The sequence below is a fragment of the Perissodus microlepis genome, chromosome 12 (genome assembly GCF_051167445.1).
Source record: "Perissodus microlepis isolate ML-2025 ecotype Zambia chromosome 12, ASM5116744v1, whole genome shotgun sequence".
In the NCBI taxonomy this organism is placed as follows: Eukaryota; Metazoa; Chordata; class Actinopteri; order Cichliformes; family Cichlidae; genus Perissodus; species Perissodus microlepis.
In genome coordinates this window covers 1,031,811-1,056,379 of record NC_140472.1, presented here as the reverse complement: position 1 = coordinate 1,056,379, position 24,569 = coordinate 1,031,811, and the positions used below count along the sequence as shown (strand labels likewise).

Below are 24,569 nucleotides of genomic sequence, written 5' to 3'. Positions count from 1 at the left end.
TACAGAGGAGACTATCAAAATAAAACAGGGAAACAGCAGAGATACCCAGGCTGAAACACAGGGACTGGGAATCAGTGGACTCAGATGAACTCAGGACCAAACCCGTACAGAGAACCAGAACAGCAACATCTCCCCAGCCCCAAGGACTCAGGACCATGACAAACTCCATCACACATCACTCATGGTGCTGGTTGTGGAGGTCAGTCAGTTGGCCTGTTGTTTCTTCTTCTTTCAGCTGCTCTCTGTAGGGTCGCCCACAGAGGGTCATCACCCTCTTCCTCACCCACTGCATGCCCTTCATCACTGCATCCACGAGCCTCCTCATTGGTCTGTTTCTTTTCCTCATTTCTGAGAGCTCCATTTTCTGGATCCCTTAAGTAATTTAAGCAGATGAAAATCTGAAAATTGTGTTGTGTATTCAGCCTGTACTCTGATACCCCTAAACAAAATCCAGTGATATCAATTGCCTTTAGAAGTCACCTAATTAGATAATCAAGTTGGATGGAGCTAAACACATGGCAGAAAAACCTGTAGGAGGCTGCAAAGGACTTGAGCTTGGGATGAAGACATGCAGACAATGACCCTAAACATACGTTAGAGCTCCAATGTAATGGTTTATATCAAAGAATATCCACGTGACTGGGTCTAAATCACACCGAACATCTGTGGCAAGACTCGAAAACTGCTGTTCACAGACGCTCAACATCCAATCTGACTGAGCTGTTTTACAACAAAGTAGTATTGACCCCATGGATCAATATTACAAAGTATGATGTAATAGTAAAGTTTGTGGTCATAAGGTGACAAAATGTGTTCAGGGGGTGTGAAGTTAGAGGTACTAACCCACACTGAAGGCCTTATAACATGATGTAGTGATAAAAGTTAAATACAACGATGAGTAAGTAAGACTGAGAGTGTGCAAAAGAGGATTCTTAAATCATGTACATCAGACACTAAAGTGTGAAGAGATCCTGCAGGGTCCCGACAGCCGGGGACCACGGGACTGCAGGACCCTGCAGGACTGATGCCAGCTGGGAGGAGGGATGTGATGCACCTTATGTCGAACCCTGATTTATGATGGGAAAGTAACTAAAGGTTATGACAGCCATAGTTTTTATGAATATGATACAATCATGGCAACGCGGTGGTGTGGTGATCAGCACTGTTGCCTCACAGTAAGAAGGTCCTGAGTACTCTCTGATGCTGTAGGAATAGGGCTTTTATTTTAAACGCACATACAGTGCAGGCATATATAGAGCGGTGTTACAGTTATGTCAAAATCTACACAGATGCATCAAAGAAGACAGACGACCAAAGCGGGATATATTTATTGTTCCTGAGTTTCATGTCAAAGTAAGGAAAAGGGTCAGTGACAGTTTATTAGTGCACAGAAATAGTTTCAGTTCTGTCAGCTGTCCAGTGGACTGAAGACGCAAGACCAGTAAGATCAGTGATATGTTCACACTCATCATTGGCTAGTTTGCAAGACAGTGACTCAGACAGCAGGTCAGACATTCTGATAGAGATTCAGCAAACACTGTACAGAGTCAACGAGATGGAGCTTATAGTCACCACCTTATGGGTACCATGGGTATCAGTGGATTGGTTATCAGTGTTAGCAGGACAGAGATTAAGAGCAGAATACAGCAGAAAATGGAAGAAAGATGTCAAAAGTAATGGGAGGAAAACATGTTTTAATGTCAGAAATATGATGCTGAAAGAAGACAGCTGATCCAGAAGCTCGGTGATATGGAAGTGGAGATGGATGGATTTATTTTTAAGAACTCGAGTATTATCAGGCCATATTTAGTTTAAGACAAACTCATTCTCCACACCAGCAGGGGGCGGTAAGACACCATTTTGCTGTTTGCCAACCGCCAACAAATGACGAAAAAGAAAGAAGGAAGCAGACGAGGCAGAAGCAGTGTCGCTGTCACTACCCGATCCGTACCGAGCAAAAATTCCTTTTGGAACATTATTCCCAGTGTGATTTTTGGCAAAATGGGTGGAATAGACTTTTTGTTACGTTGTGACTTTGATTGCAGTTCGTTACCTGTTAAACTCTCAGCTTTCCATCAGCAGGTCCCTCTCTACTGGAAATTAATCTACAAACATAACTTTACTCCTCACAATACCCCTATATGGAACAACAGGTATATCCGTTTGTGTAGGAAATCTGTGTACATGGATGAATGGAGATCTAAAGGGATTTGGGCTGTAGCTCATTTTATGGATGATAATGGGGTCTTATTAAAACATGAGACGTTTTGTGAGAAATTTGATGTAAGATGTACTGCTAAGAGATATAAATCCCTAGTGAAAGCCATTCCAGTCCCTTTGAGATCAATGATAAAAGAAGATATTGTGCACTCTAAAATTTCTCCTGGACTGAGGCAGCTCTGCATAGTTGGAGTTGAATTTGGTGACAGCAGGTTTACAAACAAAGTGATCAGGAATATTTTGATAAACGAAATTTGCCCTAATCCGGTTAAAAGAAATTATATCCTTAAAGAATTTGAGACCATGGAGGTTAAGGCGATAAGGAAAAAGTATATTTCACTTCCTCTTTCCCCTAAAGTAAAAGAGGTTCACTTTAAAATCATTAACGAGGTTTATCCAACCAATGAATTCTTAAGACGGAAATTTAACTTAGATGTGAACGCCTGCACATTTTGTGAAAATGATATTGAAAGTCTGGATCACTTGTTTTTCAACTGTGAATCAGTGCACTCCTGGACTGACATGTGGAGCTGGCTACAGTCCAGGAGAATTCAGTTACCACATTTGACCGTGACAGTAATAAAATTTGGAATACTTGCTGAGAATGCAGATTTTGACCTGTTGATTAGGACGTTTTTGTTAATGGGAAAATTTTTTATTCACAAATGCAGATACTTTAAAGCTAAACCATGTATAAACAGATGGCTGAATGACTTTAGACTCTGGGCTAAATCGCTGAAACTTGTGAATAACAGGAAAGCCCATAAACTTGTTGTTTTATTTAAAGAATTTAACCTATGTTAAAAAAAACCCCTCCCTATTTTATAATCATGACTGCCCTTTTTTTGCACGTTATTTTTTGCCTTTGGTTCAAATCCTTCAATGACTGTTCTTTCTTTTTGTGCTAACTATTTTAGCTTTGTGCTTATTGTTGTTGTTTTTTTGTTCGTTTTGTTTGTTTGTTTGTTTTTTGATATAATGCTCAACCGAGGATGTAACATAATCGGATTAATGATGGTGCCTTGTATGTTATACTGTTGTTTGTAAATAAAGTTTAATTTAAAAACAAAATAAAAACAAAAAACTACCCGATCCGTACCGGAAACCCGATCGGTACCCCGCATGCGCGAAAGATGTCTACTTCCGGTCGAAGCATTTTACGATAGTTACAGGTCAGAGTATCTGTTAAGATGTTAAGAATAACAAGTATCTCTTAAAATGTTTCCGATAATGAAACATTTAATATAATTTATACAAAAACAAAAAAATAAAAAGCTAGTGACAGATCTGGACTCCCGATCCTTACTGCGCATGTGCAAAGTCGGACCGTACAAATCGGGTCTACCCTTGTACAAGGAATCACCATAGCTGATAAGGAGCTCGTCATCAGCCAGTTAGCCGATGACACCACACTCTTCTTGAAGAATGCAAACCAAATCCCACCAGCCCTTACTGTGATTAGTGATTTCTCTGAGGCCTCTGGTTTATGCCTAAATCTAAAAAAGTGTGAGTTACTAGCAATTAAAGACTGCCCTGCAAATACTATCTGTAATATCTCTGTTAAACAATAAGTCACATACTTGGGACTGTTAATATCCAAAGACCAAAAATCAAGATGCTCTTCAAACTTCACTCCAATTATACAGAAAACCCTAAAAAAGTTCAACCAGTGGCTGCAAAGGGACTTGTCTTTGAAAGGTAGAGTGTTAATTACTAAAGCTGAAGGGATATCCCGATTAACATATGCTGCTCTCTCCTTACATCTGGATAAAAAAATTAGTAAAGATATTGACCGTATGCTCTTTAATTTTATATGGAAAAACCGTACGCATTATATTAGAAAAACTGTTGTGATGAATAAGTACGAATCAGGTGGGCTTAACGTCCTAGACTTTTCTACTTTAAATAACACTTTCAAAATTAATTGGGCTAAACATTTTCTTAAAAACCCTACCTCTAACTGGAACTTTATACCATATTTTATTTTCTCTCGTTTTGGTGGCTTTAATTTTATTTTAAATTGTAATTACAATGTTGAGAAACTCCCTGTAAAGCTTTCATCCTTCCATAAGCAGGTCCTCTTAGCGTGGACCCTCATTTATAAACACAACTTCTCACCTCACAAATACCTTATCTGGAACAACAGAGATATTTTATATAAAAATAAATCACTTTTCCTGGAAACTTGGATCCAAAATGGGATCCTATTGGTGGCTCAGCTGGTTAGTAAAGAGGGACAACTACTTACTTACGACGACTTTATTGCACTATATAATTTTCCAATCAGTGTTCAGGAATTCTCAATGGTGCTTGGTGCCATACCCTCAGGGACTTTAATGTTATATAAAAACACTGACAGCTCAATATCTACCTCAGTCACTCTCCCTGATCCAGCTGAGTCACCAATAGGAAAAATCTGCTTTTCACAGGAACTTGGAAACAGCAATAAGAGAATACGTAGTTTATTCCAAGAAGATATCGTCTCTCTCCCATATATAATATCTTATTGGAACCGCTTTGTTCCAGATATCAAGTGGAAGACAGTCTGGATGGTCCCCCATAAATATTTGATTGTAAATAAGGTGAAAGAAGTCTCATTTAAAATTCTACATAAATGTTATCCAGCCAGTCACTACATGGTAAAATTTAAAAGGGACATAAATACTAATTGTACTTTCTGTGGGGATCATCCAGAAACTGTGACACATCTTTTTTGGTACTGTTCTTTTACACAGAGATTCTGGAAGGAATTTAGCAGGTTTGTTATTGTCCATATTTTAAGGGAGTTTTCTTTACGATGGGAAAATGTTTTATTCTGTTTCTTTAAGTTCCCCAAGAAGTATGATAAATGTTTTTTTATGATAAATTTGTTAATACTTTTAGCTAAATTTTTTATCTATAAATGTAAGTTTACTAACAAAACACCATATTTCTGTCATTATTTTAAGGATGTGGAAATGTACATACAATCAATATCAGACTCCACCAACAAAAAGGCTCTCAAAACAATATATGTATGTGAATTTTTGCGTGTATTCTTATAATTGTTACCTTTTTCTTTTACCCTTGTCTTTTTGTGTTCATGTTCTGTTGTTTTGTATACTTCATCTGTTCGTATGTTGTATACTCATTGTTTGTTAAATAAAGTTTAAAAAAAATAAATAAAAAAAAATCGGGTCTACCCGATCCGTATCGCGCATGTGCAGGGGTTTTCTTCTTCTTCTGTTCGTTTAATGGCAGTTTACTCCCAGTGTACGAGGACACCGCCACCTGCTGACTGAGCGAATGAACCCTTTTGTAAACCGAATTAGCGTCATTACAAACGTGTGTTAAATTTGATTTAGTGATAGTCGAGTGTGTTTATGCTTGTCTGTGTGGAGAGGATTGTTGGAATAGTGATGATAATGTCCGCTATCACTGTCAATTGCCAGTAAACACTTCATCTGGCTGCTGAATCTTCACGTGACATATTACAAAGTCTGTATTATTAACTCTGTCATTAGGCACCATTCTTCTTATTTGACGGCGCTGTTGTTCAATCGGGGGACGCTCTCTGTTGAGGAGAAAAGCAAAAATTTGTTGCGGATACGGATTATCCATTGTTTAAATGTCCCGGTAGTCGAAAAGGAGGCAGAGCTGTTGAGAAATGCTGAGAGCTAACTGGGCGCTAACCGTGTCATTCAAATATATTGAATGTCGCAATGTTGGCAAAGAGAGAAAGTGACGTAAGATTTGCGCATGCGGGGTACCGATCGGGTTTCCGGTACGGATCGGGTAGTGACAAGCAGCGTTGGCTGTCAACACACCGGGAGTGTTTATCGGGACCGTCAGTACACCATGCGTCTGCTCTGTAAGACACCGGGGATTTACTCTCACGTGTGTCAGCTCGCGAGCTCACAGCTCAACATGCTGACACAGCAGAGGAAGAAGGATCTGGCGAACCAGGTACGAGCTGAGTCCAGCATGACTGAACATGATGCTAATGGTAGATACGAGCCACACTCACAGTGACCTTTATGTCCACTGTAGTTTTGGAGATTATCTCACCTCCCGGGGCTTCGTCCGTTCGTTAACCACACGCTGCATCCCCCCTGCCGGCCTTCACACAGCGTAAGTTCAGCTTTTACTCGGTGGTGATTAGTTTAAACTGTAACATACTTAATGACGGGTTGTAGTTCTCACCGAGCTTCTCGACCATCTCCAGTTTATCTACAAATGTTCGGTCTGGTTCTTACAGAGACGGTACACACACACACACACACACACACACACACACACACACACACACACACACAGAGACACACACACAGACACACACACACACACACACACACACACACACACACAGAGACACACAGACACACACACACACACACACACAGAGACACACACACACACACACAGAGACACACACACACACACACAGAGACACACACACACACACACACAGAGACACACACACACACACACACAGAGACACACTAAACTGTCTTTCTTCACTATGTGACAAACCAATATGAATTGTATCAAATTAAAACACAACCTGTTGTGAGGCCTGTTTAAACTCTCCATCCTGACTGAAGAGTTGTTCAAATATTATTACTTCTATAGTTGAATATTATTACAGATATTGACTGTTTGATGATGTAGCGGCTATTGGAGCCTTTTCCTGGACCTGTTGAGCACGAAATAAATACTATTGTTGGCCCTGCAGGAGAGCTTTAATTTCTGCTCTGGCTCAGCACCAGTGTAGGATGCATAGGCCTGATGTTTGGTTTCATAATGACGTCGTACATTATACTCTTTCATAACTGCCACAGTCTCAGTGCAGATCAAACAGACACACGTCCCCTTGAATTCTTTGAAGAAATATTCACTCTCCCACCGTGTCTGAAAATGTCTGCACTCACTTTTCTACCTTTCGCTTCTTTGGTTCTGACCTGTTTAGTAACTTGGGGTAAATTTCTTCTGTGATTGTCGTTTTTGGTGGAGCAACTGCCTTGATCAACAGCAGCTCCCCCTGGTGTTAAAACTAAGAAGTGCAATACACTCAGGCAAAAGTTGAAGTGCAGCCTTATTCTATTCTATTTATAAAATTACTTGCAGGCCAATTAAAAATGGACTGCGGGCCGGAGTTTGGACACCCCTGCTATAAACCATATTAATGGAAAATTCAGCTTAAATGAGTAATGTTGTAATACAATAAACATCCTCTTTATTGCAAGAGTGTGTTGCATCTGTTTGGAACAAATTTTTGACAAGCCTGTGAAATACTGGGAGAATATAGTCTGGAAAGATGACACCAAAGTTGAACTCTGCCACAGGCTGCCAGAATGGCTCAGCCAATCACCTGACCCGAATCCAACTGGAAAACCTATGGAAAGACCTGATGCTCAGAGTTCATAGAAGGGCCACAGAACCTTTGAAGAAGTAAACAAAGTTTAATACAGAGGCTTACAGTTAGAATTAGCTTATGTCTCAGTCCAAAATCAGGGAGTGCCTTGCACCTCCAAATTCAACACTTTATTAAGGATAAAAGTACGTGTCACAAATGTTTCACATCGAGTGATTTCATGATTTGTCTTCAAATGGGAAAATATACAAACTATAAATTTCAAAGTTGGCCATAAATACTCTATAAGGTGCATAAATGTCAGAAACCAGCTGAGCATAAAGGAGAAGAGTAATTAAACAAGTTTGTTGGTTTTTTTTCTATTTCAGTGGTTCGGGAGCAGAATTAATGGCTGCAGGTGGAGCAAAACCATCTACCTGAATTCACAGAGCCAGAAAAAAGTCACCCTCGCCTATGTAAGGTAACCAATATTTTGGTTTTTGTTTTTCTCCTTAAGCATTGCTTAAGCTTTGACTACTTGAACTAATTTATAACTTTCTGTCATTCTCTAAAAGTGAACTGTCTGCGGCAGCATATGAGAAGCTGGCCGATGAGACATTGGACGCTCTGGCTGATTACTTTGAAGACCTCACAGATGAAGATTTTACTGGGGCCGACTATGATGTTGTCTTCTCTGTAAGTCTATGGATGTTGTAAAGGTTGCTAAAAGCAAAGTGAACTTTAATGGTAGCCGTAATAAATGATGGCAGAATGATCTAAATGCTTATTTACAGAAACTAAATGATGAACATACAATTACACTAAGGCTGCCACAAACGATTATTTTGATAGTCGACTAGTCACCGATTATTTTTGCGATTAGTCACTAATCAGATCATCATCCATTGGACGTAAAACGTACAGCTTATTGCACCAGCAGCATCTGCTCTTATATAACTATCATCAGCTTACAGCTTTAAGTGTTTAAGGTATGTGCTAACTAAAAATAAAGACAAGATGATAGTTTATTAAATTTTAATGACATTTGCAGATTGTTTCGGTGAAGTTTAATAAACTCCTTGCTATCTAAAATATAACAGGACACCGGAGTAAATTCTCGAGCATCTCACACTTCTGATGATCAGCTGTCTGCTTGACGTTTATTCAGCTGTGTAAAAACTTTAACTTTAATCTCAGCCAAACCGATTTACTCAGGAACAAATAAAATACTAAAAAAAGCCAAACAATAACATTTTTAAGTTATCTAAGTGACTTATATATCATGTATATATCACGGCGGTGGGTCTGAAAGCGACGTGCTGGGAGTTCGGTGTTCTCACCGGCTCTAGTGAACCTTGACCTCCCCGTCAGCTCGTCTCTGAAAACGTCAGAGCACTTTTGCAAATATGTGGTGTCTTGATAAACTGAGCAGATATTTGAGGTTTACACAGCTACATTCTCGCCTGAAAATATGTTAAAAGTTTACTTTGTGACCCAGAAAGAATAATAAGAGTAATATTAAAACTAAGTTTTAATAATTTGGACAGTCTCCGTTGCGTCGCTGTAATGTAATCGGCCTACAAATGTGGGCACAGGAGGATGTGGTCCCTGAATTTGGACACAGCTACGATACTGGACACAGCTGCTTCTTCTTCGGGGTTTAACGGCAGCTGGCATCCTTGTACATGCAGTGCTGCCATCTTCTGTTTCAGCCCGTTATTACACTCTTAAATCCTACTACTTATTCCTGCGTCTTTCAGGATCTTACAAAGCTTCAAACGACGCGTCGACTATTAAATTAGTTGTCAATGATTTTGATAGTCGACTAATCGTGGCAGCCCTAAATTAAATATTACAAATTAGCTCTAAGAAGTACAAATGGCTCTAATATATATATATCCCAGTATATTACACACATTGAATATGGATCCATTTGAAACTGAGGTGCCCCTCTTATTATTACTGACTTGGTTATTTTGTTAATAGAGGACGTGATAACTCTTCAACTACTGCAGGGTGTACCTGTGCTCTTAGAGGAATCGTTCGGAGAGGAAGCCACAGACAGGAAAGATGTCTTGTGTCATTCAGTGGTGACTCTGGGTAATCTCTCACAGAATGTGCTCCTGTGACTTGCTGTGGAGTGGGTGGGAGGTATTGTTGGCATCTTGAAGATGGAAGTCACTGAGGTAAACACTCCTGACTCCATGGAAGAGTGGATGATGTCAACTGTAAGGGGGGCACAGAGAAGGTAGACATGGAGCTTGGAAAGAAAAGCGTCTGGACTTCTTTAAGTTGCTTGAAGACGTTTCACCTCTCATCCGAGAAGCTTCTTCAGTTCTAAGGTCAAATGGTGGAGAGTCCCAGATTTAAACCCAGTGGGAGTTTCCCCCCACAGAGGGACAAAAGGACCCCCTGATGATCCTCTAATCACATGAGCCAAGGTGTGAAACTGGGTGTGGGTCCCAATTAGCCAGAGTTTCAGGTGAGCTCATTGTGAAACCTGGCCCCACCTTATCATGTGATTTCCTGAGGTCAGATGGCCCAGGATGTGAGTGGGCGTTAAGGCGTCTGGGAAGGATCTCAAAACTGGATTATAGATGGCAGAGAGTTGGTGTCGTAAACCCCCGCCTCTGTTCAAAGATGGTCGCTCACAGTGGACATAGATGCTTCTTTCACTCCTCTTTCAAACCATCTGTCCTCTCTGTCCAAAATGTGAACGTTGGCATCCTCGAAAGAGTGACCTTTGACCTTAAGATGCAGATGGACAGCTGAGTCTTGTCCTGTGGAGGTGGCTCTTCTATGGTAATAATAATAATAATACATTTTATTTAAAAATAGCACCTTTCAAAGCACCCAAGGACGCTGTACAACAGATAAAAACACAGAACTGGAAATATACACAATAATAAGAATAACAGATAAAAGTTAAGAGCATACAGAGGTTTAAACATAAGCAATTTTAAACAGATGAGTTTTGAGGGTGGACTTAAAAAGAGGGAATGAACTAATATTTCTGAGGTCAGGGGGTAAGGAATACCAAAGTCGAGGGGCAGAGCACCTAAAAGCCCCGCCCCCCATTGTAATCAGACGAGCGGAAGGAACAGAGAGAGAAAGAGAAGATGAAGATCTGAGGCACCGGGATGGGAAGTTCATCTGTACTAAATCGGAGAGGTATGGTGGAGAGAGAGAATGAATAGCCTTAAATGTATAGAGGATTATTTTAAAATGGATGCGAAATTTAACCGGGAGCCAGTGAAGCTGCTTCAGGATTGGGGAGATGTGGTGGGTAGAGGAAGTCCTAGTAATAATACGGGCAGCAGAGTTCTGGACACGTTGGAGCTTGTTAATAGATTTTTGTGCCATGCGCTTGTGAAGTGGCTGTTTGGTCTCTCCGATGTAGAGGTCTGGGCATTCCTCGCTGCACTGTACAGCATACACCACATTGTTAAGTCTGTGTTTTGGAGTTTTGTCTTTCGGGTGAACCAGTTTGTGTCTGAGCGTGTTGCTGGGTCTGAAATGCACCGGGATGTCGTGCTTGGAGAAAACTCTCCTGAGTTTCTCTGATACACCGGCTACATAGGGGATGACAATGTTGTTGCGTCTGTCCTTCTTATCCTCCCTCGTTGGTGTCTGATCTTCTTTTCTGTGCCTCTTTGCTGACTTTAAGAACGCCCATTTAGGATAACCGCATGTTTTGAGTGCTTCCTTTACATGTGTGTGTTCCTTCTTTTTCCCTTCAGGCTTAGAGGGAACATGTTCTGCCCGGTGGTGTAGGGTCCTGATTACTCCAAGTTTGTGTTCCAGAGGGTGATGGGAGTCAGAGAGGAGGTACTGGTCCGTGTGTGTGGGCTTCCAGTAAACCTCGATGCTGAGGTTGCCGTTCTCTTCAATGTGCACAGCGCAGTCCAGGAAAGGCAAACAGTCGTCCTTTGTGTCTTCCCTGGTGAACTTGATGTTTTTATCCACAGCGTTGATGTGCGCAGTGAAGGATTCCACTTCTTGTGTCTTGATTTTGACCCAGGTGTCGTCCACATATCTGTACCAGTGGCTGGGTACTCTTCCTTTGAAAGAGCCAAGAGCCTTCCTTTCCACTTCCTCCATGTAAAGGTTGCTGCAATAGGTGACACGGGGAGCCCATGACACCGCCATGTTTTTGTCTGTAGAAGCCTTCGTTGTATTTGAAGTATGTGGTGGTGAGGCAGAGGTCTAACAGTGTGCATGTCTGATCGGGTGTGAAGTTGGTCCTGTCTTCCAAGGAGCTGTCTTCTTGTAGTCGTTTTCTGACAGTCTCCACGGCCTCCGTGGTGGGTATGAAGAGAGAGACTACATCAAAGGACACCATGGTTTCATCTGGATCCAGGGGAAGTTTCTGGACCTTGTCGGTGAAGTCGGTGGAGTTCTTGATGTGGTGTGGGGTGTTCCCCACGAGAGGAGCAAGGATGGTAGCAAGGTGTTTTCATTCAGGAATTTTCTGACTTTCTGTCTGTGACGTTGCCGACCACTGATAGGTTGCCAATCCTTGGTGATTTAAATATCCACATGTTGTCCCTCCAAACCTTTGGTTTGGTTAACTCTTGGAATCATGTAACTTAACCCAGTCTGTCAATGGCCCCACACACAAACAGGGACACACTCTAGACCAGTGATTCTTAACCATGCCTATTTTTGGGCTATGAGCCACACCTTGAGGGCTGCAAAAAAATGTTAGTTTTAGACCTGTGGGCTGCGAGGGCCACAGGACATCATATGTTGTTAACTGAAGACACCATGGACTACTGTTGTCCATGAAAATCTCAGTTACAATACAGCGTCCCACTGCTTGGTGGGAGGAGTTTAATCAGCCTCAATAAGCAAGCAGAAGAAGACACCTGTTTGCAGTTAGCAAAAGATATGGAGAAGTTATTTATTCATTCATATAATTAGAAACTATTTTGAATGTCTTTATTTGATCACCACATTATTTATCCAGTTTCTTTTCTCCCTTTTTTCTCGTCTCTTTTGCTGTAGTAAAATTGAATTATTAATTATTTTTGTGTTATTAAGCCTGACTTGAGCCTTTCAGTTTCTACTTGCAGTTTGGTTTGTTCTATGAATTGTTATCCTGTTTGGCATTCTTTTATGTGCAGGTTCACATGCACATAATAAATAAATGTCTTTGTGATTATTACATTGCTTGATGTCCTCATCATATTTATTTGACAAGGTTTTAGCTGTTAAATGAAGTAGATTTGATTTAGTTATTAAATATAAATCAAACCAAAAGCAACATCAACTTATTCAGTATAGTGTTAATATCTGAATGAGGCCCCGGGGCCACTTTGTAGTGGAAAGGTTGGGCCCCGAGGTAAAAAAGGTTAAGAACCCCCATCTTGTCATCTGGTCTTTCAGTGATCAGTGTTGAAGTGATTGATGTGTCCATCTAATCATAATCTCATTTTGTTTGATATCCCCATTCCTCACTCATCTCCTAAACAAACCCAGACCGCCTCTTTTCTGCACCCTATGACGTCTGAAATCTCCTTTAACCACCTTTGAATGAAACTTCTCCTTGTCGCAGTAACCGTGATGAGCTACTTGCATGCTTTAGTTCAGCTTGTACCAACAATGCACAGACTGCATCAATTAGAAACTCAGCCTTGGTTAAATAAAGTCCCTCGTGCTGTCAAACAGAAAGAAAGGAAAGCAGAATGAAAATGGAAGAAGGCTCAGCTCCGTCTCTCTCAGCAAGTGTTTAGAGATTGTCTGAATAACTATCAGGCAGAACGAGTAAACTATTTTTATTACAAAGAAGTCTGGTAATCCTAAAGTCCTATCCAACACAATCAACTCTGTCCTGCATCCCACCATTACAGCCATGTCTGACACCTCCACACACACCTGTGAGGATTTTCAAAGGTTCTTCACTGGAAAAATGAATAATATCAGAGAACGTCTTCTGCTCCCATCCCCACAGCCTTCTGAACCACCTACATGTTCATCCTTTCTCACCTACTTCAAACCAGTCTCATTATCCCATCTTACTGATATAATAATGCACATGACACTTGCCCTGTGAATGTGTTACCTACACCATTTCTCAGAGAAGACAGTCGTCATCACATTTCTAACATCCTTTGTTCGTAGCAGCGTCTGAAATGGAACTGTTCCTCTTCTGAACAAGCTGCTGTCCAGCTGCTGGTTTGGACCCGTCAGTTCTCAGTCATTTTTAGATACACGCAGTATTCTGGATAAATTTCAGTCTGGCTTCAGAGCACAACACAGTCTGCTCTACTGAAGGTGCTCAATGCTTTCAGCTGCTTTAATTCTTCTAGACCTGAGTGCAGCGTTTGACACAGCTGATCACACAATCCTATTAAACCATTTGAAGACGTGCGTCGGCATTCAAGGCCCTGCTGTAAGATGGTTTGCCTCTTAGAGAGCAGAACATACTCTGTGATGCTGGGTAACACGTATTACCCTGCTACACTCGCTTGTGGAGTTCCTGTTTTATTCTCCCTTTACATGCTCCCATCAGGCTTCATTTCTCAAAAAACAGAATTTCTTATTACTGTTATGCAGACGATACATAGTTGTATCTCTGTCTAAAACCAGGCGTTGATGGCACATCTGGTAAATTGCTACAGTAATTTTAAGAGCAAAAAACAGCTTTTCAGTCATCGTCACCAAAATCAAACAGAAAGGGATTGAAACAATTTACGTTTATTGCAATAAACTTTACATACATGTTAAATAAATAAAATTAAGATTAGTTATATTCCATGTAGATGTTTGGTCAAAATTGCTTTGTTAACGGATGAAAACAACCGTTTTCTTCTATTGTTTCTTGTTTAACAGAGTGGTGTTCTGACAGTGAAGCTGGGTGGAGACCACGGCACCTATGTGATCAACAAACAGGCACCAAACAAACAAATCTGGCTTTCTTCTCCTACCAGGTAAGACTCAAGCTTTGTATCACTTCATGGTAATATGAGTAACTGGAACCCAACAATGTCTCTGTTCAATTTAATTAATACAGTTCTGTCAACATTTTCCACTAAGCTGAGTTTTGTTTTTTATAATTCTAAATGATTATTAAGATGCCAATAAGTGACTTATGTGTTACCAACATAACCAATCTGGTCAGCTTTGATTTAAGTAATAAATCTGTGTTCACTTAATTAAAGTGACCGAAAAATGCTAAACTTGTTGAATAACACAGACATGAAAATATTTCATTATTGTGGCAATTAAATCCTATATTTTGACGCTCTGGTTGCTAATTGTTTGTTAGTACGTGCACTCAAAGTTCACCGTATTCATGTGTCATTTATTTCCTTTGCAATGTCTGGTTTTCTTGACATTTCCATTCACACAAACACAACAGGTAACTACATTAAGCACAGTAGAAACCGTTTGGCCCTTCTCATCAGCAACAGCTGAACAGAATTACCTTTGACCTTAAATAACCCCGCCCCTGCCTCTTGCATAATCACGCCACCTGTAAGCAAAAGTCCTTTCCATTTTCTCCGTCACCACCTGTTAGTTGTAGCTCTCTTGCACATCAGCCAATAGTGCCAACCTCTCTTCCTCTACACAGCAAAATCACCACTGTGAAATTGACACTATGTGTCCACACTTGAGTTTTAAATGAGCACTTTTCAACGTGTTATATTTTTAACACTGACCTAGTGTTTTTATAACACTAACACTGAGCAGTGTCAACAATATTCTACACTGGTGTGTAGGGCTGTTCGATATAACGATATATATCGTGTGACGATATAAAAACGTCTGTCGTTTCATGTTCCGCTGTCGTTTGTTTCATGGTGTCACAAAATAAACTGTTTACAGCAATATTTTTTTCATCATTTTGATGGTCACTGTAGAATTTCTTAAAGTTCTCCCTTTCTCTTATATTTAAAAAACCACACTACAGACGGACAAAGGACTGTTTTTACGCGTTGTCGTTAGCAACAACGACGCTGTCCGCTTCTTTATTTTCCACATGGACCTTTCACAATAAAGCTGAAGAGCCTGTTGAGATTTTCAAAATAAACTGAATCACGTGAAATAGTATGCAGAGTGTTTACGGTTTCAACTTGACTCCAGGTACACGACGCCCAGCTGAAAACACTTCACGCAAGTTCAGTTGCCCGAGATTCACAGAATTGACAGAAAATGTAAAATTTTTGTGATAAATATCGTTGTCGGGACGATAGAGGTCTTATATCGGGATATGAGAGTTCGGTCATATCGCACAGCCCTAGTTTTAAGTGTTAAAAGATTAGCACTGAATAGTGTTGGTTGTACTTTACACTAAACCTGGTGTTTAAAAATTTAACACTGAACAGCACTGATTTTCTAACACTAGCGTCTGACATCTCTACTACTGCAATTAAATAGGACGTATTTACAACCACTGTACCCACCACAGCCATCAATGACAAATACCCATTAAAAATGTAAGAGATTAATTTACAAAAATGTATTCAAACAGTAAATCATCCAGTTTGTTTACTGGTGTAACTTATACAAAATATGGGACAATGTACATTTAGACAACAGTGTCATTTGAAAATTGCCTATTGTAAAGTCTATAGTACACCAGATCATCTACACAGATGAGTGTGAAGGCATCCAATCCATCCTCAATCCGGTCGTTAAGTGATGACGTGACAAATCCTACTTCCGGGCCTAAAGTAGTCTGCGTTTAATATGGCTTTTGTGTTGTTAACATGTTTAATGTTTTGTATTTTCTTCTATTTAATCTCAAAAAGCTCCTAAAACAGTCAGTGATCACTGTTGACCTCCCTCGGCTTTTATCTAATCATTTATTTAAGCTCAGTTTTTAAAACCTTAGGATGTAACTACAGCCCAGCCCATGCAGCAGTATATGAATGACTAACCTCGTATTGTGGATGGATTATCTCAGTTGTTCTCCTGGCTGAAGTTTGGTCCTTTTACAGCATCCTGCCATGCGATTACATTTGTTCCTGACCACCCAGAACACTCACGTTAACTTTTATCGAGTGGAAAAAAAGTTAGCTTGTTTATATTATGCTAACATAGCTGTGTCGCTAGCGGTCACGTAGCACATCATTATATACCAGCTAGCCAAACTTCAGTAACCCTACAAACGTCACTGCTGTTTAGTTTTCTGTCTTCATTTATGTTGGAAGTGATAACAGAGCTGTACGTTTGAATTTGTTTCCAAAACCCCGCAGTCAGGACATGCTATATTGTATTTAGATAGAAGCTAGCGAGCTAACTTCCTGCTAACTTCTAACTCCGTTAAATGTCATAAATTCCGTTTTCATGGATGCCTGGATGTTAAACTCAATTGTTACACCTGGTAGAGCAGAACGCTGATCATTTTATTAAAGATGAAAAACTTTAGACAGTTTTCCAACTCTCAGTAATGCCATAGTGATCGTTTGATATATGGACCTGCAGCGGAGTTTAGGCCCAGACACAGCTAGTGACGTCAGACTTAACGACCGGATACTAAATGCATTTAAGTGATCATTGTAATACATTGTTGAGACCTTAAAAGTCAGAAGATAAGCATTATTAGTGTAATTGTTAGAGATGCAATCTTACTCCTTTTCAACATCAGAACAAAAATACATCCCGACTTGATATTCTATTGTTCTGTCTCTGCATACATCAAAACGCACACCGAGAACATGGATTCAGCTATTTTCCATTTTTGCTCACATCGTCTGTATTAAGACATTAAAATGGTTTTTCAAGTTGATCCAGATACAGACGGACAAATTGGTGGTGACATAGTATCTGTAGACAAGCAGAAGAAGACGGCCATAGTGATCGATGTAGCGATACCGAATGACAGCAACATCAGGAAGAAGGAACAGAAGCTGGAGAAGTACCAAGGGCTCAGAGAAGAGCTGGAGAAGATGTGGAGGCTGAAGGTAACGGTGGTCCCAGTGGTAATCGGAACAGTTGGTGATCCCAGGAACAACATCTAAGATCTCTGTCCAGAAGAGCGCAGTCCTAGGAACAGCTAAAATACTGTGCAGGACCCTTGTTGTGGAAGTTTTCCATTAAATAAAGCCTGCAGACGAGCGGAGAGCGGTAGCTAACATTCTTTAATCAAAACACACAAAGAACAGACAACCAGGCTTGATGGAGAGCCTGCATGTCCGCGGGGCAGGGTCAGCAGAGTCTCCCTGGTTCACACTCCCTTGCTACCTCCCAGAGTCCTCAAAGAGACAAAAGACTCTTCCTGTGGAGTTGTCTGCTTCCCCCCAACTTCCTTACTACACCCCCACCATTTGTCTTACTGTATGAGTGTGAGACTTGTTAAAATCCAGTGGCACCAAGGCATCATACAATAAAATAATGTGATTAATACATAAATAAAAGAAATTCCTGTACAATCCCACCCTTTGATTCTTAAATCAAGAATCACATTTAATACCAGAATTTCTTTCCTGACATTCTGTTCATCACATCAACATTATTGTTCACTTAAAGGAGTTTCACACTGTGTATCCTCACTTCACTGTTCTCTCACCACCCTTTGTTCATCTTTAATCATCCCCACAATCTAAGCTCTCACATGCACAATAAAATTGTGCATTGTCTCTTAAAAATTCCAGGGATTCTCCCCTGGAGTAGCTTCACTCCAGGCCTGTAACTAAAAACATTAGCCAGTGGTGTGTCCTGCTGTAAATCATGTGATTAGATCACATGATCAACCCTCTGCTGTGGAAAAAGTGATGTAGATGTTAGCGCAGCGCATCTGTATGCAGACTTTCTCACAGTGACCTCTGCACTGTAAACAATACAAGGTCATGAATAACACACTGCTGGTAAATTCACAAAGACACAGAAAGTGGCAATTAAAAGGTTAATTCAGCACGGCCCAAAAGCTCATGCAACCTGCTGCTGTCACCTTTCTGCTCCTGTAAAAAGAAACATACATACATACATCCACCCTTTTGTCAGGTCGAGGTGGAGATGCAATCTTGCATAGTGGTGTCAAGTCAGTCAAGCTTTTGTCAGTCCAGTCAGTCCCCATTTGTTATTTGCTGACAGTAGAACCTCTCGTGACGCAATAAGTTTCTACTGCCAGCAATGACGCCATTTCAAAAAAGAAAAAAATAATTTACACTGGATTACCTCGCTGAATCCTTTTTGGCAGGGACTTGTTTTCTGATTGTCCCAAATAAGTGGCTTTCTCCAAAATTAAAATGGGCTCAGGAGAAGCTCACTTGCGATTGATCAACATGTTGTGTAGCGCTTTCGATCCCGATCTTGCAGCCTGCTTGAAAAAGAGAAAATTGCCAAACAAAAATCTGCACTGTTAAAATCAAAAAGTATGAAGGCCTCTTTTTAGAAGTTGTCTAAGCGTACTCTCTTAGAATGACAGATCAAAACTGGCAGGTTCAAAGTGGTACCAAAAGAAAATGCATCAGTAAATCCCCAAAACTTTCATCCACCAGTCACACCTCACACAACAACAATATTCTATTAGATAATGAGTTTTGTTTTCCCCCATGTAACCAGATGTGCGTCATGATAAGACCTCCCTCACACATCAGAAACAAGAAACTCAATAATCTATTAGTCTCCACTCATCTGACCCTCCTGCATCATTCTGTTCACCCCTGCTATGATTCAATCATCCTTCCCCAAAAATAATACTAGTTCACTAGTCTATGTATCACTTCTTAACCTGCTAAGTGAACTGGACAAGATGATGTTAACAGAAATGCATGCTTAATACTGTTTGGTCTTCATGAGCTTCATTGCATGTGTGTGTGTGTTAGTAGGATTAATGCATTTTTCTGTTTGTGTAATTTTTGTGTGCCTCTCCTCTTTGCGGTGCTCCAGACACTTTTCAATCCTCCACGCGAGGCAGTCATTTTTTCTTCCCGGTTTCCTAAACCCAAATTTCATTCCCACACTACAACAGCTTCCTCCATGTCCTCGCCTGCTCCTTCCACTGTGGACTCCTCTCATCTCCCCCCCTTGCAGCAGTCCAGTGAGAGTCAGTTGTCCTGTTTTCCACTGTCTCATTTTGCCATTTTGCTCCAAAAGTGGCAAATGTCCAACTCAGGCAGTCTTTTCAAAGGTCCATTTACACTCAGTGAAGTTGCAGCTCGTTGGAAATGCACATCCATCCATCCAGTCATGATGATGCCATTTTTCTCCTTGCTGCCGCTGTCTTGCACAGCTGCTGCTGCTGGACCTTTTCTTCACTGCTCAGGATGCTGCTGTGAGCTCTTGAGATCCATCTCGTTGTTCCGGAACTGCATTTCTTGTCTTCAGGGAGAGATTCTTGGAGCTTGTGTTCTCAGGGTGACAAACATGTGGAAGTTAAGCTGTAAAACAATTCAGCCAAAACCTGGCTTGAGTGTTTCTAATGATGTTAACCTATAATTTTCTTCCGACTGCTGCACGTGGAAAATTGATCCAGGTCTGCTCTTCACCTGCAAGTGACACACTGAGACATTTTGATCATTAAACACAAAACCCTAATTTTATTGCTTATTTTCATCAACAATTTTTTCATCAACTGCTAATTTTGTGTGTGTGTGTGTGTGTGTGTGTGTGTGTGTGTGTGTGTGTGTGTGTGGTAGCCTGCAGTACCACCTTCTTCCGCTAGTTGGAAACAACTTTTACACACATTTCTACACTCCTCTCTTTTTTGTTTGTTTTCCTTGTTTTTTGTTCCCCATTTTCAACATTTTAACCCTGTTTTTCACTCTTTTTACACGCACACATCAACCTATTAACTCACTTGTTCAACATTTCTTTTCCTTTCTCCCCAACTCACACAGCCATCCTCTGCAATCTTACACACCACACATTTACTCAGTTCTTACCATACAGTCACGTATTGAGTTTTGTCTCTGGCCGCCTGGTGGAAGGCCTGCCGCTCTACTGGATCCAGTTTCCCACGAGGCGTCCCCCATGAGGTTCCTTGCCTTCTACGGACCAAGGAACGAACACCGCCACTCTGCGCACTGTAGTACGCAGAAATGGACTCCGACAGTGTACCCAAACGGCTGTCCCTGTGACGTGCTTGGACCGAACACAGGTCTGGGCCGGCTTCTCCCCAACAGCACGCACGAGCCAATGTTCTTGTGATGGACCGTACCCAACACAAGCCTGGGGCCTCAAACCGCCAGGATTTTCCCTCCGGAGACTCGAACTCCGGAGTCAGCCAGCGTCCCCCCCCCAGCCAGACAAAAACTCTCCATGACTGTATACAAGTTAGCTACAACTCACCCATCTGCAGGAGTCCCCTTAAAGTCGATGGTCTCGGTGGTGACTGAAACACACGGCTCCATGACTCCTCCATTTCCTTTGCTTCATCAGCCGGTAGGACAAAGGTACCTTTTCCCTCAGGGGTCATCAGCCTGTCCACGAAACCATTGTTCAGCGACCACACGGACCTTCCTGTTCGTGACGCCATTTTGTTGTGGACGTTTTCCATTTAAATAAAGCCTGCAGACGAGCGGTGAGCGGTAGCTAACCATTTGTCTTACTGTATGAGTGTGAGACATGTTAAAATCCAGTGGCACCAAGGCATTATACAATAAAATAATGTGATTAATACATAAATAAAAGAAATTCCTGTACACCCTCAAACTCCCAGGTAGAGCTTGAAGGACAGACCGCCCTCAGGGACGAGAGGGGAACTTTTATTTATATATATATTTCTCTGTTGACAAACTGGTATAATAAGAATCTGTTATAAGTCAGTATAGAGTAATGTTACTTCCCTCTTCCTTTCTTCTCTTGTGCTTACAGCGGACCCAAGCGCTACGGCTGGACAGGTGAAAGCTGGATATATACTCATGATGGCATCAGCCTTCACCAGCTGCTGTCTAAGGAGTTTTCCATTATCTTTAATAAGAACATTGACCTGTGTGACTTGCCCTATTCCTAAAACCCTGTTAAATGCTGGGAGTATTCACAGACTCAGTGACTCACACTGCACACTGTCTGTGAAAGTAAATAATGAAGTTATGTATGAAATGCTGTTTCTGTTGCATTCTTCATTCTCTCAGCTGAATGACGTCATCACATTGAGCTTTTTCACCGGTTGTGAAGAAATATTGGAGTTAATGGTTTATTTGATCAGGCTCTAATCTTGGCATCTGGGTAACTGATGTTTTCAAAGACCAACTTCTCAGTAGCAGAATTCACACTAACTGGCCACTTTATTAGGTATTCAACTGCTTTTTCACAGAATATCTAATCATGCAGCTGCATAGCAGCAACTCATTTAGGTATTAATATGCCCTGCTGAAATCCAGAATCAGAATGGGGAAGAAAGGTGATTTAATTACCTTTTAAACACGGCCTGGTTCGTGGTACCAGATCAGTTTGTATGAATATTTGAGAAACTGCTGTTCTTCTGGGACTTTCTCCCTGGGGCTTGTTGATACTACAGGTCAGTGGAGAGTGTGAAGACTTCATGTGTTTCCCACACCTTGTTGAATCTGTGCCACAGAAAACTAGTGTACTGCTAAGGTTTAACTGATAAAGTGACCAGTGAGTGTACATTAGATTACTGCAGAGATCATAGTTCAATTATTTAGACACCACAGCATCAGATTAAGCTCAGAAATGTCCATCATTTGAAGTCTTGTAAGAGTTCAGTAGTTGTGGTCAGTGTGGCCACTGGAATCCAATGTTAATTCTGTGAGTTTTTCAATGAAAGTAATTAAATACTTTACCTGTCACTTGTCAACTTCTGTCTGTGAACATGTCTTTGTAGAGTCTCAGTCATCCAGGTCATCTTAAAAGCATCTGGAGTTTCTAAACGCATCGTTTTCTCTCCGTCCACACTGAGACGGTGTTTTCCCCGAAAACGCAGCGTTTGGAAAACGCTCTCGAAAACGAATACATTTGAAGACGGTGCTTTCGCGTTGCAGTGTGGACAGTGAAAACGGAGACTTTCGGAGACGGAGAGCATGTTAGTCATATGATGCAGTCATGTGACCAATTAAACAAAGATAGCGGAGGGCATTATACAGCAGTTGTTTTGTCTGACAGCCCTATTAAAGATTAATATCAGTCTGTACGTGCTCCAGAGAGCTTTTCTTCAAATTCTTTAACTCTCACTCGCTTTTGCAACTTTGTACTTTTGTGTTATTCGCAGCAACAACTCCACCTCATTGTTAGTCCATTTAAAAAACTCGGTGGTTTTCCTCCACATTTTGCCGCGACGTTTCGAAGAGCAGGAAAGTAAATAAACGGCAGACAGAAATGAGGCAGGTCGAATCTTCTTGCATTTCACGCATGCGTAAGACTGGAACATAAGCGTTTTCTGGCCATTTCAATGTGGACGCACAACTCTGTGAAAACAACTGAAAACACTAGTGTGGACGCGGAGCGTTTTCAGGCGAAAATGCCGTTTTCAAATCTGTCCGGGCTAGTGTGGACGCAGCCCAAGTTCATGAATATGTTTCACTTGTTTCAGAGGTTTCTGCAGAACTGCAGGATGAATTGACATCAATGTCAGTGATGTTTGATGACATTTTGTGTAATATTTTAAAGTTTGATTATGATCTATATCAGGGGTCGGCAACCTTTCTGACGACGAGTGCATCTAAAATTTCCTCAGAAGTCAGTGTGCCATATGACTGCATTAGCAATAAATGTAATAACGCTCTACATGAACAGTTACACATTATATAGAACAACCCTATAGGATTATGTGTTTCATTCAGACGGCTACCTGAGGACACTCATGTGAGTGTATAAACACCTTTCATTGCTTATACCGTTACAAAAAATAAATAAATAAATAATAATAATAATTCATCAGCCCATAAAAACTAAAAATCACCATCGGCCCACCAATGCCCCGTATGCCCGATGGCCAGTCCAGCTATGGTTGTGCCATCAGTTAACCCTTCGCGTGCCAGCTGTGGCATGCGTGCCTAGGGTTGACGACCCCTGGCATAGACAAATGAATTAAAAGGCACCGGGTTGCCAGGTTTTCCTTCATCCCCTATTTGCATGCAGCATCTAGCATCCCTACTACCGAACTGCCAGTTTCTCTGCTTCTATCACTGCAAGCAGCAGCAAACCCTTCTAGCACAGTGGTGTCAGGCTCTTGCTATATCTGCCATGTGCAAACCGCAGTGACAAGCTTCTTACCCCTGAGTTGCCAGTTCCTGTCCATCCAGCATGCCTTGGCCACCGACACACTTATCTCTGTGTTCAAAATGCAAATCCTCTTGGATTTATAACCCAATATGGCAAAAATCATGAAACCAGTTTGTGGGTCCAGAGTGTTCTGGTGGTGGTGGGGGCTCCTCTAGCATTGCATGCTGTAGTTTTTAACTGTGGACCCTCAAGATGTCTTAAGAGGATGTCTTCATCTCATTGAAAGAACTACAGAAAAAAAACAACCAGAATATTCTGAATATTTCTCTTTTATATTTACCTCCCTCTCTCTCACCTCCTATCTGGACATCCAATCATCATCACTTATACAGAATCACCTGATATCTAGCCACACCCTATACTCTCACCTTACCCACTTTTAACTAAGGCACAAATTACTTCATGAAAAACCACTTCATTACATTTGTCTTATTTTCCACGTGACATAGAAAATTCCATTACATATGAACATCCAGTCACATACATATGGGCATGAAATGATTGGAACACCTGAATTCAGTGATTTGTATGGGTAAGTTAATATGTTTGGTAATATAGACACATCTGTGCTTGTGTGTTGATTGTACAGGTTAGAGACTGCACAGCTTGCCTCACAGGTTTGTGAAGGCAGGCGTACTGTTCCCTGTTCAATTCAATTTATTTATTTACACAGCGCCAAATCACAACAGCAGTCGCCTCAAAGCGCTTTATATTGTAAGGTAGACCCTACAATAATACATACAGAGAAAAACCCAACAATCAAGTGACCCCCAATAAGCAAACACTTTGGCAACAGTGGGAAGGAAAAACTCCCTTTTTACAGGAAGAAACCTCCAACAGACCCGTGGCTAAAGGAGGGGCGGAGCCATCTGCTGCGATTGGC

The 24,569-nt window shown here is 41.1% G+C and overlaps 1 protein-coding gene across 2 annotated transcripts; it reads left to right on the top strand.

Moving 5' to 3' along the window:
* Positions 1 to 5,947: 5,947 nt before the first annotated feature.
* Positions 5,948 to 22,262, top strand: fxn (frataxin). Of its 2 annotated transcripts, XM_084947122.1 has the most exons (6): positions 5,951 to 6,165; positions 6,250 to 6,330; positions 7,942 to 8,033; positions 8,128 to 8,248; positions 14,387 to 14,484; positions 21,317 to 22,262. In XM_084947122.1, exons 1-6 carry the CDS (start codon positions 5,959 to 5,961, stop codon positions 21,453 to 21,455), a joined length of 738 nt encoding a protein of 245 aa, XP_084803248.1. In that variant the 5' UTR covers positions 5,951 to 5,958; the 3' UTR covers positions 21,456 to 22,262. The 2 variants fall into 2 exon arrangements, with proteins under 2 accessions (XP_084803249.1, XP_084803248.1); XM_084947123.1 differs by lacking the exon at positions 6,250 to 6,330 and having other exon boundaries at positions 5,948 to 6,165.
* Positions 22,263 to 24,569: the final 2,307 nt, after the last annotated feature.

Excerpts from the sequence above, each read along its gene's own strand:
- fxn (XM_084947122.1), top strand. The coding sequence starts at position 5,959 with ATGCGGGGTACCGATCGGGTTTCCGGTACGGATCGGGTAGTGACAAGC. Across the intron at positions 8,034-8,127 it reads GTCACCCTCGCCTATGTAAG|TGAACTGTCTGCGGCAGCAT; the intron begins GTAACCAATATT and ends ATTCTCTAAAAG. Across the intron at positions 8,249-14,386 it reads ACTATGATGTTGTCTTCTCT|AGTGGTGTTCTGACAGTGAA; the intron begins GTAAGTCTATGG and ends CTTGTTTAACAG.